Source organism: Bos mutus, chromosome 7 (genome assembly GCF_027580195.1).
Source record: "Bos mutus isolate GX-2022 chromosome 7, NWIPB_WYAK_1.1, whole genome shotgun sequence".
Classification (NCBI taxonomy): domain Eukaryota; kingdom Metazoa; phylum Chordata; class Mammalia; order Artiodactyla; family Bovidae; genus Bos; species Bos mutus.
In genome coordinates, this window is record NC_091623.1 from 80641522 (window position 1) to 80655458 (window position 13937).

The 13937-nt window shown below is 40.5% G+C and overlaps 1 protein-coding gene across 1 annotated transcript; it reads left to right on the forward strand.

The window, feature by feature from the left end:
• Positions 1-269: 269 nt before the first annotated feature.
• On the forward strand, positions 270-1217 carry LOC102287210 (putative olfactory receptor 2W6). The gene has a single exon (XM_005891103.2). The coding sequence runs from the start codon at positions 273-275 to the stop codon at positions 1215-1217; it is 945 nt and encodes a 314-aa protein (XP_005891165.1). The 5' UTR covers positions 270-272.
• Positions 1218-13937: the final 12720 nt, after the last annotated feature.

Here is a 13937-nt window from a genome sequence, read left to right on the forward strand (position 1 = left end):
ACTTTTCTCCTTTCTTTGTCATTATTTGCATATATTATTCACCAGGGAGAACAACTCCCAAGTCAATTCACCCTTTAATCTTCAGCAGTATCAAGCACACTGCTTTGTGTAAGAAATATATCCATAAGTGTATGCTAAAAAAGTAATGGAAGGGCAAATGACCTTGCAAAATTCACAGACCCATAAGTGGAAATTGGAGAGTGTTAGGTAGTCTTCACCTGCTATCTTATCTGATTCTTTTCTCTGTGTCTCCATAACAACTGGTGAAGATTATGGGAAGGGACAATGACAGCTACCATCAGGCATTCATCTTGGTGGGCTTTTCTGACCGGCCTCAACTGGAAATAATTCTCTTTGCTTTTATCTTGATCTTCTACATCCTGACTCTAGTAGGCAACACAGCCATCATTCTCTTGTCTATCGTGGACTCCAGGCTCCACACACCCATGTACTTCTTTCTTGGGAACCTATCTTTCTTGGACCTCTGCTTTACAACGAGCATTGTTCCCCAGCTGCTATGGAACCTTTGGGGTCCAGAGAAGACTATCACATACCATGGCTGTGTGGCCCAACTCTATATCTATATGGTGTTGGGCTCAACTGAGTGTGTTCTCCTAGCTGTCATGTCCTACGACCGCTACATGGCTGTCTGCCGGCCACTGCACTACACTGTGGGCATGCACTCACATCTCTGCCTGCAACTGGTGGCTGTGGCCTGGTGCTGTGGCTTTCTAAACTCCTTTGTTATGTGTCCCCAGACGATGCATCTGTCCCGATGTGGGCGTCGCAAGGTGGACCACTTTCTGTGTGAGATGCCTGCTCTTATTGCCATGTCCTGTGAAGACACAATGCTGGTGGAAGCACTTGCCTTTGTCCTGGGGGTTGCTCTTCTCCTGGTGCCCCTTTCTCTGATCCTCATCTCCTATGGCATGATCACTGCTGCTGTGCTGAGGATCAAGTCAGCAGCAGGGCGCAAGAAGGCTTTCAACACCTGCTCATCTCACCTAACAGTGGTCATTCTCTTCTATGGAACCATCATTTACATGTACCTGCAGCCAGCCAACAGCTACTCCCAAGATCAGGGCAAGTTCCTCACTCTCTTCTATACCATTGTCACTCCCAGTGTCAACCCCCTCATCTATACTTTAAGGAACAAAGATGTGAAAGGGGCAATGAGGAAACTCTTGGGGTGGGAGAAAGAGAATAAGGAAACCTAAGAGAAATGTTGGAATAATACTTTGGTGTTCTGCTATCTTATGTATATCTTAACTGTGTGGAAAACTAATATGTAAAGCGTGAAGGGAACATGGATAGGCACAATGGGCTTTTGAGTTTGACCCCATTCTTTACTCTCTGGATGTGAAGTGCCTTTCTTCTGTTTAAAGGTGTCTACTTTAGAAGATCTTTAGTGCATTTGCATTTTATCCATCTTTGGGCTTTATTTAGAACTGCAGGGGATATGTAGAATGAATTCAGATCACATAGTCTGCAGACGATGTCATGAGATGTCAAATAAAAATGAGACAACACGAATGGCTTCCTCTTGAAGCTCCTTTATTTATGATGACAGTGTTTTTTCAGAGAGGTTGAGTCAGCATCAGTAAAATCATTGTGTGCTGTCCTAGATATATCTTAGTTCTCTATGAGTAAGGAGTGTTCTTTAATTTGCTTTTTGAAAATGAAGGACTTTTTTTTTTTTTTTTTGTCATTTGTACCCTTTCCTTGACCTTATCTCATAGCCAAAGCATTTACAAGATAGTTGAGTAGATTTAGGCATTCAAGACTTTGTAGAGAATAGAGCAAGTGGAAAATATTAGAATGAAACACTTTGGAATCTTTAGCAGGCTACTTTAAACAGTTGCAAATATTTTTCTTTTTAAAAAGCTGTTTTATAGTCAGATTGATTATTACCACCTCAAAAATTTTTTTTGGTGGCCAAAGTTATTGGGGCTGGAAGTTACTAAGAGCAGTATTACAACTTGGTTTTCTATCAGACTTGTAAGATACAGATTTCCAAGAACTCATTAGATTTCTTGTAGTTGAAACAAGTGTGGGGTCTAGGCATTTCTATTATTAAAAAGGTCTCTAGATGTTACTAGATGACAGTCAAATTTGGAAATCATTGTTATTTAGAAATACTCTAAATCCAACTTCTTACATCAACCAGAAATCCTCCTAGAGCATTTTGAATGTTTGGCCACCTTCACTGGGCATGAATGATGCTACAAAGCAGATATAGGAGATGATATCACCCATATCTGTGCTTGGAACTGGTTTATCCTCTTACCACTTATATCTTGGAGTCTAGGGTTTTTCATCTGTATCATATAGGGGTAAATAATCCTAATTTTACAAGATTGTAGCAAAGGTTAATGGAGAGGGAAATTTCAACCCACTACAGTATTCCTGCCTGGGAAATTCCATGGACAGAAGAGCTTGGTAGGCAGAGGAGCCTGGTGGGCTACCATCCATGGAGCCACAAAGAATTGGACACGACTGAATGACTGAGAACAATAGAGATTAAATAAGTTTAGAGATGACAAATGTGAGGTAAACGGCCTCTCAATAATATTTACAGTCATTGGTAATCTATTCCTTTTGGAATAGATTCAATTTTGTTATTTAGAATTTTTTTTTTTTTTAGTAAAAACTGACTTTAGTATTTTCCCAGTGACTATCTGCAAGGTAAAAATGCTTTCTCTTAGTTATAGGAATCACCCTTTGCTTGTTTCTTTTATATTAAGTAAATAGGGTCCTTTATAAACTCTCAGAGAACTTTGCTGTGTAAGTTAGCTTCTGCTGCTAAGTCACTTCAGTCATGTCCGACTCTGTGCGACCCCATAGACGGCAGTCCACCAGGCTCCCCCGTCCCTGGGATTCTCCAGGCAAGAACACTGGAGTGGGTTGCCATTTCCCTCTCCAACGCATGAAAAGTGAAAAGTGAAAGTGAAGTCGTTCAGTCGTGTCTGACTCTTCACGACCCCATGGACTGCAGCCTACCAGGCTCCTTAGTCCATGGGATTTTCCAGGCAAGAGTACTGGAGTGGGGTGCCATTGCCTTCTCCAGTATAAGTTAGCACCCTAGTATAAATGTGAGGTCTCAGGGTGAAGACTTATGATAAGTGTGATGACTCTATATTGTTAATGGATAATACAAGTTCAGACTGTTGGGATTATGGGGACAGTGGATTCATAGACTATGAAAGTCAAATCTGTGATAACAAAATATCCAGATGGAAATGGAAAAATTATTTCAAAGTCATTCAAATATATATCTAGGAGATATTAGGAACAAAGTAAAACTTATTTGCTTTCGTAATCTTCCTGGATTATGTAAATGATCACAGACATATGGAAGCAAATTACATGACAAAACACAGAGAAGCTAAGGAATTTGCTTAGAATTACAAGGCAAAAGAGTACCCAAAATAGTTCTTAATATATGTTAAGCGTTTTCCATTTCCCATTGAGTTTTTCCATTTCATAATTTCCCTCCTGTGAATTTGGGTTCTATGAAGTTAAAATTTTGACTATCTAGTAGCCAAATGTGGCCTATTTGCTAAAACAGAATATTTAAATTTTCATTTTAAGATTAAGAAATCACCCACAGGGCATCGTCTTGGAAATAAAGTGTGGAAGAAATTTAGTTTATTTCCCCCAATGCCAGTCCTTTTCTTTATTCTTATTTTCCTTGTTGCATCTCTGTGATATTACAACCACAGACCAATCATCCATGTTTTGCAGGAAGGGGCCTGAAACTGGCCTCTTGTCTAACACTCGGAATGAATTGTCCGAGGAGACACGTGCTGACAAAGCAAGAGATTTTACTGGAAAGAGCGCCTGAGTGCTCTTTACTGGAAAGAGGGTGGAGAGCAAGAGGGTAAGGGAACCCAGGAGAACTGCTCTGCCATGTGTCTCACAGTCTTGGGTTTTACACTGATGGGATTAGTTTCCAGGTTGTCTTTAGCCAGTCATTCTGACTCAGAGTTCTTCCTGGTGGTGCACGCCTTGTTCAGCCAAGATGGATGCCAGGGAGAAGGATTCTGGGAGGTGGTCAGATATGTGGTGTTTCCTTTTGACCTGTCCTGAACTCTTCCGGTTGGTGGTGGCTTATTCTGTGTCCTTACTAGGACCTTCTGTCGTAAAACAAATCATGCAAATGGTGACTATGGTGCCTGGCCAGGGTGGGAGGTTTCAGTCAGTGTGCTTCCCCTAACACACACAGATAAAATGAGTGTATTTCCTGCTTACCTCAACTAGGGCTTTGGCAACAGCTGTGAATATCATTTCCCAACAGGGTTTATTCTTTTGCCTAAAACCTCCTGTAGTCATAATGTTACTGTGATAAATTTCAGTGGGTCAACATGTACTTTATAAATACACAAACACATATATACTCCAGAAATTTTAAGGAAATCAAATAAAATGGCATAGTTGTAGGAAGCCTACTCATTCACACCTCTTTGGGTATACCTCCACTCAGAAATGTGACATTTGTTCTGGCATTGACACTGGAGCAGTGGAAAAATTCTGTTTCAACAAAACCTCATTCTTGTATATAGGTGATGGTGAAAGGAAGTTTCAGGAGATGGAGTGGGGAATCAATTAGTCTATCCATAAATTGGCCTGTGATTTCTGTACTGTCTCTTTAGGGATTTAGGAAACTGATTCTTTTTGTTGTTGTTGTTGTTGGGATGTAATTGCTTTGTAATGTTGCATTAGTTTCTGCTGTACTACATCATGAATCAGCCATATGTACACATATATCACCTCCTTCTCACCCTCCCATTCTACCCCTCTAGGTTGTTACAGAGATGTTCAGCCAAAATGTCATCATTTGGAAATAAATTGGAATAAACTACTAATATAAGAAAATACAACAAAAAATAAAATGAAGAAGAGAGGAAATTAAATAGTGATAAAATGTTTGACCAGAGAGTTGATTTAGAATAGCTAGAAATTGTGGGATTCTGAAAATCTGTAAAAAATATTTGAAAAGAGCACAAAAAAAGTAGTATATGGAAATAGACATTTTCATCTGAGAGAGAGTTTGTTTATGCAGTACAGGTAGAGTAAGATTGACTGTAAATAGTCCTAAACCATGGATACAAAGTTTTCAGGTTAAAAAAAAAGATATTAGTAAAGCAAACTTTTGCTGGAGGAATACTCTCTTGGCAGCAGCTAACACACCACATGTTTGGATTTGCATTGGAGTGTGCTGTGATGTAAGGACTGAGATCCCACCTTACAGAAGACCCTTTGGACCTCCATAGTGACTTGTAGTCGAGCAGGCTCACAGATGCAGATTCACTTCAATCAACTTAATAAAAGCCCTAGTATATCATACCAGAATAGCAGTGTGCTGCTTAATGATGAGAGAAAACTCTCTTTCAATGTCCAGTCTTTCCTGCCACTTTGTTGTTTTTTTTCGGTTGCTAAGTCACGTCCAACTCTTTGTATCCCCATGGACTGCAGCATGCTGGACTTCCCTGTCCTCCACTATGTCATAGAGTTTGCTCAAGTTCATGTCCACTGAGTCAGTGATGCCTTGCAACCATCTCATCCTCTGTCTCCTCCTTGTCCTCCTGCCCTCAATCTTTCCCAGCTTCAGGGTCTTTTCCAGTGTAGATTTTATTCCTTTTGGGAAGCTAAATGATGAAGCAAAATTATCAGAGAGTGGCTTGGTCAACATGTAAAGTGAATAACAGGAATTTGATTTAAAATGATCAGTCTCTGACAATGAACAATATCTAACACCTGACTAGTGTTTACTATTTGCCTGGCACTCAAACATTTTGCCTTCTATTACTCACTTAGATCCTTAAAACTACCTTGAGAAGAGATGGAGAAGAGAAGGAGACCTATGCTGTGACTCAGCATAGGTCACACAGCTTAATCTGGAGCCAGGGCCATGTTCCAGAATATCTAGCTCCAGAGTTCATGCTCTTGACCCGGAGATGCATTCGTGCTTTACTAAATTGCGTGCTAAGTTGCTTTAGTCATGTCAGACTCTTTGCGATCCTATACACCGTGGCCTGCTAGGCTCCTCTGTCCATGGGATTCTCCAGGCGTAAATACTGGGTTGTCATGCCCTCTCCAGGGGATCTTCCTGGCCTAGGGATCAAATACTCGTATCTTATGTCTCCTGCATTGGCAGCTGGGTTCTTTATTCTAGCACCACAGGGCTTTACTCACAGCTCTGAACAAAGAATGAACATGGACCCAGGTTTAGCATGATGAACTTCTAGCTAGCAGCCTCTTGGAGATATGATGTGGCCTGAAAAATGATCTGAGCTTAAACATTCTTATTATTTTCATGTACATTTAGAATTAAGAATTTGAGGAAGTAATATAGCAGTGAATAAGTGCTGAAGTAGACACATTGTGATGAAGAAAAAGGTCAATCAGAGATCAGAGTGAGATTAGCAACATGGGATATGTATTAGGTAGGATGGTACTTGGGTGAGCCAGAGGAATAAGTAAAGGAAACCAGCCAGTAGGGAAGGAGAAACATTAATAGAAAAGCATCTTATGTGAGAAGTATCTTGTGTTTTTACAAGTTCTTTTTCTCATGAAAAGGACTGTTTGTGCTCTGGTTCCTGCCCTGAATTCCTGTGAAATCACACAGAATCAGATGCAAGTGACTGAAGTCTGAGAGCATAAGGATGTGCTGTGCTAAGTCACTTCAGCCGACTCTTTGCGATGCTTTGGACTGCAGCCTTCGAGGCTCCTCTGCCCAGGGCATTCTCCAGGCAAGAATATTGGAGCAGGTTGCCATTTCCTTCTCCAGGGAATCTTCCCAACCCAGGGATAAAACCCAGGTCTCCTGCACTGCAGGCAGATTCTTCACTGTCTGAGCCACCAGGGAAGAAATGCCAAGTTCACATAGCTTCTTCTTGTTAGAATGAGCATTAGAAACAAGACTTCTAGATGCCTGGTCTTGCTACATTTCTCATCAGTCAAGACATTGTTAACTCTGCCCCATGAAGGTGCTGGTTCAGTGGGTTAGACTCGGGATCAACAACAGAACATCTCATGTGACTCCTGCCATTGAGAAAGTCTGTACCTTGTGTGGACTTTTTCCTAGCTTTTAAAAACCAAGTCTCATTGTTTCATTCTTCTGGGTAAGAAAAAACTTTACCAGCTGAAATTTTCTTTCAATTGCAAAATACTGACTTTTGGAACATAGACTATTCACATAATTTTTTAAAAAGTGACTTTAACACTCTGACCAAGATTTTCCTTTCTGTTGTTAATATAGTTCATAGGAGTGATTTTTACCATATTGCAGTTTCTCTGATAGAAATATTTCTTTTGAAGTTTTTGGACATTTCCCCTTACTTGGTAACTTAAGAACTTTATTAATTCATTTTCATCAAGTAGGATTGAGACTTGGTTTAATAAAATATTTTGTGAATGATAAGGACTGAAAATACAGGCCCTGATGGTGAGTTATAATGCAGTTTGAATTCCAAAAGAAAGTGGGAGCAGAGATTGAAGGGTGGAAAAAGAGTATCAGAGGAAATCTAGTTTGTCCATAGTCAAAGAGCTTATGAATGGTAGAGTACGGAATTGAATCTGAATCTACAGAGATCTAATGTTTGGCCCTTTTTGGTTGTACCACTGGATGAGGATATAACGAATTACGCTAATTAAACAGTGAAAAAATAGTGCCACATAACTGTTAGTTAAATATATAAAAGAATATTGCAGTGTTTTCTTGTGAAAGGAACAAATAAAGTTTAATTATATTTCCTGCTGCTGCTGGTGCTAAGTCGCTTCAGTCGTGTCTGACTCTGTGCGACCCCATAGACGGCAGCCCACTAGGACCCTCTGTCCCTGGAATTCTCCAGGCAAGAATACTGGAGTGGGTTGCCATTTCCTTCTCCAATGCATGAAAGTGAAAAGTGAAAGTGAAGTCACTCAGTCCTTCCCGACTCTTAGCGACTCCATGGACTGGAGCCTACCAGGCTCCTCCGTCCATGGGATTTTCCAGGCAAGAGTTATTAGTATTTGTTCTTACTACAAGCACATCTTTCACCCTCTCTTGCAAATTCCTATTAACCACTTTAAGATCCAAATAAAAATCTATCTCCTCTCAATATTGATCTATTCAGACTATGACTATACTGTATTTTTAATTTCAACAATATGGGCCATGTTTAGAAAACATGATTTGCTTATTTGGGCAATTTTCATTGTAATTGATATAAAAGATTAGGTAATTAAGTGTATAAAGGTTCAAGATAGCAACTCTGTATGCCTTATGAATTTTTCTGTATGTCAAATATTGAACAAAATGTTGAGTGTTGGGTCAGGATTCAGTTGAGTTCAGTCGCTCAGTTACATCCAACTCTTTGCGACTCCATGGACTGCAGCATGCCAAGCTTCCCTGTCCATCACCAACTTCCTGAACTTAATCAAACTATGTCCATTGAGTCGGTGATGCCATCCAACCATCTCATCCTCTGTCATCCCCTTCTCCTCCTGCCTTCAATCTTTCCTAGCATCAAGATCTTTTCAAATGAATCACTTCTTCACATTAAGTGGCCAAAGTATTGGAGTTTCAGCTTCAGCATCAGTACTTCCAATGAACAGCCAGGACTGATTTCCTTTAGGATGGACTGATTGGATCTCCTTGCAGTCCAAGGGACTCTCAAGAGTCTTCTTCAACACCACAGTTCAAAAGCATCAATTCTTCGGCACTTACCTTCCTTTATAGTCCAACTCTAACATCCATACATGACTACTGGAAAAACCATAGATTTGACTAGATGGACCTTTGTTGGCAAGGTAATGTCTCTGCTTTTTATGCTGTCTAGGTTGGTCATAGCTCTTCTTCCAAAGAGCAAGCATCTTTTAATTTCGTGGCCACAGTCACCATCTGCAGTGATTGTGGAGTCCAAAATAATAAAGTTGCTCACTGTTTCCATTGTGTCCCCATATATTTGCCATGAAGTGATGGGACTAGATGCCATGATCTTAGTTTTCTGAATGTTGAGTTTTAAGCCAACTTTTTCACTCTTCTCTTTCAATTTCATCAAGAGATTCTTTAGTTCTTCACTTTCTGCCATAAGAGTTGTGTCATCTGCATATCTGAAGTTATTAATATTTCTCCCAGCAATCTTGATTCCAGCTTATGTTTCTTCCAGCCCAGCATTTCTCATGATGTACTCTGCATATAAGTTAAATAAGCAAGGTGACAATATACAGCCTTGTTGTACTCCTTTCCCTATTTGGAACCAGTCTGTTGTTCCATGTCCAGTTCTAACTGTTGTTTCTTGACCTGCATACAGATTTCTCAGGAGGCATGTCAGGTGGTCTGGTATTTCCATCTCTTTAAGAATTTCCCACAGTTTGTTGTGACCCACATCGTTAAAGGCTTTGCCATAGTCAATAAAGCAGAAGCAGATGTTTTTCTGGAGCTCTCTTGCTTTTTTGATGATCCCACAGGTATTGGTAATTTGATCTCTGGTTCCTCTGCCTTTTCTAAATCCAGCTTGAACATCTGGAAGTTCACGATTCACAAACTGTTGAAGCCTGGCTTGAAGAATTTTGAGCATTACTTTGCTAGCGTATGAGATGAGTGCAATCGTGTGGTAGTTTGAGCATTCTTTGACATTGTCTTTCTTTGGGATTGGAATGAAAACTGACCTTTTCCAGTCCTGTGGCCACTGCTGAGTTTTCCAAATTTGCTGGCATAATGAGTGCAGCACTTTCACAGCATCATCTTTTAGGATTTGAAATAGCTCAACTAAAATTCCATCATCTCTACTAGCTTTGTTTGTAGTGATGCTTCCTAAGGCCCATTTGATTTCGCATTCTAGGATGTCTAGCTCAAGGTGAGTGATCACGTGATTGTGGTTATCTGGGTCATTAAGATCTTTTTTGTATAGTACTTCTGTGTATTCTTGCCACCTCTTCTTAATATCTTTTGCTTCTGTTAGGTCCATACCATTTCTGTCCTTTATCGAGCCCATCTTTGCATGAAATATTCCCTTGGTATCTTTAATTTTCTTGAAGAGATCTCTAGACTTTCCCATTCTATTTTTTCCCTCTATTTCTCTGCATTGATTACTGAGGAAGGCTTTCTTACCTCTCCTTGCTATTCTTTGGCACTCTGCATTCAAATAGGTGTATCTTTTCTTTTCTCCTTTGCCTTTTGCTTCTCTTCTTCTTTTAGCTATTTGTTAGGCCTCCTCAGACAATGATTTTGCCTTTTTGCATTTCTTTTTCTTGGGGATGCTCTTGATCATCGCCTCCTTTACAATGTCACTAACCTTCATCCATAGTTCTTCAGGTACTCTATGTATCAGGTCAAATCACTTGAACCTATATGTAACTTCCACTGTATAATTGTAAGTGATTTGATTTAGATCATACCTGAATGTCTAGTAGTTTTCCCTACTTTCTTCAATTTAAGTCTGAATTTGGCAATAAGGAGTTCATGATCTGATCCACAGTCTGCTCCCGGTCTTGTTTTTGCTGACTATATAGAGCTTCCTCATCTTTGGCTGCAAAGAATATAATCGATCTGAATCCAATATTGAATATCTGGTGATGTCCATGTGTAGAGTCATCTCTTGTGTTGTTGGAAGAGGGTGTTTGCTATGACCAGTGTGTTCTTTTGGCAAAACTCTGTTAGCCTTTGCCCTGCTTCATTTTGTACTCCAAAGCCAAATTTTCCTGTTATTCCAGGTATCTCTTGACTTCCTATTTTTGCATTCTAGTCCCCTGTAATGAAAAGGGCATCTTTTTGGGGTGTTAGTTCTAGAAGGTCTTGTAGGTCTTCATAGAACCATTCAACTTCAGCTTCTTCAGTGTTACTTGTCAGGGCATAGACTTGGATTACTGGGATATTGAATGGTTTGCCTTGGAGACAAACAGAGATCATTCTATTGTTTTTGAGATTGTATCCACATACTGCATTTTGGACTCTTTTGTTGACTATGATGGTTACTCCATTTCTTCTAAGGGATTCTTGCCCACAGTAGTAGACATATTGGTCATCTGAGTTAAATTCACCCATCCAGTCCGTTTGAGTTCACAAATTCCTAAAATGTCGATGTTCACATTTGCCATCTCCTATTTGACAAGTTCTAATTTGCCTTGATTCATGGACCTAACATTCAAGGTTCCTATGCAATATTGCTCTTTACTGCATTGGACTTTACTTCCATCACCAGTCACATCCACAACTGGGTGTTGTTTTTGTTTTGGCTCCATCTCTCCATTCTTTCTGGAGTTATTTCTCCACTGATCTACAGTAGCGTATTGGGCACCTACCGACCTGGGGAGTTCATCTTTCAGCGTCCTATCTTTTGGTTTTTTCATACTGTTCATGGGGTTCTCAAGGCAAGAATGCTGAAGTGGTTTGTCATTTCCTTCTCCAGTAGACCACGTTTTGTCAGAACTTTCCACCATGACCCATCCGTCTTGAGTTGCCCTACATGGCATGGCTCATGGTTTCATTGAGCTAGACAAAGCTGTGGTCCATGTGATCAGATTGGTTAGTTTTCTGTTATTATGTTTTTCATTCTGTCTCTCTTCTGATGGATAAGGATAAGAGGTTTATGGAAACTTCCTGATAAGACAGACTGAGGAGGAAAGTGAAAGTGAAAGTGAAGTCGCTCAGTCATGTCCGACTCTCTTCGACCCCATGGACTGTACCTATCAGGCGCCTCCGTCCATGGGATTTTCCAGGCAAGAGTGCTGGAGTGGATTGCCATTTCCTTCTCCAGGGGACCTTCCCAACCTAGGGGGGAATCGAACCCGGGTCTCCCGCATTGCAGGCAGACGCTTTACCATCTGAGCCACTGAGGAGGAAACTGAGTCTTATTCTGATGGGCCGGGCATGCTCAGTAAATCTTTTATCCAATTTTCTGTTGATGGGCGGGGCTGTGTTCCCTGTTGTTTGACCTGAGGCCAAACTATCGTGGAGGTAATGAAGATAATGGCCATCTCTTTCAAAAGGTCCCATGCAGCACCTAGTGCCCCTGACCCTGCAAGAGGCCACCGCCGACCCTCACCTCTGCCAGAGACTCCTGGACACTCACGGGCAAGTCTGGGTCAGTCTCTTGTGGGGTCACTGCTCCTGTCCTAAGTGTTGAGTATTGGGTCAGGATTAAGGCTTGCTAATGTAAAGATTCAGTACTTTTTTATTCTCCCTGTAAGCACAATGTAGCATTTTCAAATACAACAGAATTCAAATACAAATGCAATGGCAATGTTAGCCAAATTATTTTCTAACTCTAGATGAATAAGTGGAGAAGGCAATGGCACCCCACTCCAGTACTCTTGCCTGGAAACTCCCATGGATGGAGGAGCCTGATGAGCTGCAGTCCATGGGGTCGCTAAAATTTGGGCACGACTGAGCGACTTCACTTTCCCTTTTCACTTTTATGCATTGGAGAAGGAAATGGCAACCCACTCCAGTGTTCTTGCCTGGAGAATCCCAGGGACGTGGGAGCCTGGTGGGCTGCCATCTATGGAGTCGCACAGAGTCCGACAGGACTGAAGCGACTTAGCAGCAGCAGCAGCAGCAGATGAATAAGTGTTCAATCAGTCTTTTGTAATTAACCAGTACTTAGGAGAAATTATTTCTATCTCGTCTTTAAATTTGAGGCAGTTTAGTGATTGATTTGAAATAAAATTATTGCTTATGCTATTTGCCTTCTTCTGTACCCACCAAAAAAACGCACGAGATCTCTTTCCCTTGAATCTCTAAGGGAGATATTTCTTGAATCTCTAGGGAAGAGAAGGAGACCTAAGAACTCAGGCAATTTAATAGCATAAGCATAATTTGCTTACTAATAAATCTACAGGGGTTTAACAATAATTTCCTGACAACTTGAGAAGTTTTAAAATACCTTCCAGTGTAATATGTGAAAGGAACCCTGGGATGGGAGTGGGGGCTTACTGTCAATGACTCCCCAGTCTAGGGAGCAAGTGGAGAGATGATGTTTTCCAGAGTGATAGAATTTCATCACCCCATTTCAGTAAGTATTATGAGCTCATGATCCCCTTGTAACTGAGCTTGTTGAACACCTACATACTTACTTCTTCCTCTGGGTCAATGTTTCAGAGAAAGTTAATTTTATTTTCTCTCCTCATTTTTAGGCTGTATTTGGAGGGTAACATTAAAGCCTAGGCCAGTACTGAATTGCTCAAACAATTTGATCATGCAAATAGTTTGACCATGCGTTTTCATTCCCTAGACATTTGCTATTTTAACTCTAAAATTAGGCTTCCCTGTTAATATGCAATCATTTTTTCAGAAAACCTTCTTATCTCTATTTCCTTGTTTTCCGGATTTACCCACCCATTCTTCCGCAAACTCATTAACTTCAGTGTGAGCTGCTGCGTACATTCTCTCAGGTTACACTAAATGCTGCTATAAAAATGATTCATATATGTGTTTATACCACTAGCAACACATTGAATCTTTTAATTTTATTTATGCGGCAATTTTCCAAAGAGCTGTGCTTTGTACAATGTGCAAAGTATTACAAAAATCTTATCTTAAATGATTTTGCAGTTTCTTTTTCCTAAGACAAGGATTGATCAAAGCATTACCTTCATCAGACCTATGGCTTATGTTTCTTTTGACCATCTCTAGTTAGAGGACTTAAAAATCTACCTTAATCAAAATGCCTCTTTTTTGCTTTTTGCTTTGTTTTGATGTCTGCCAGCAAATAGCATGCTGTTCTTGGTCTGCCAACATAACAGGATGAGCAAGAAATCAGCTGCTGGCTTTTGTAACACATGAACTTATTAATAGTTGAAACTCTTTTACAAGATCTTGATGAGGATAAGGGCAATCAAGAGCTGTGAGCTCTGAGCATGTGCTGTACCTTGAAAATTCTTAGAGAAATGCCCTGGTTCACTAGGTCTACCACCTGCCCCCTAATACAGGAGGATGACTCTGGGAAGTGACT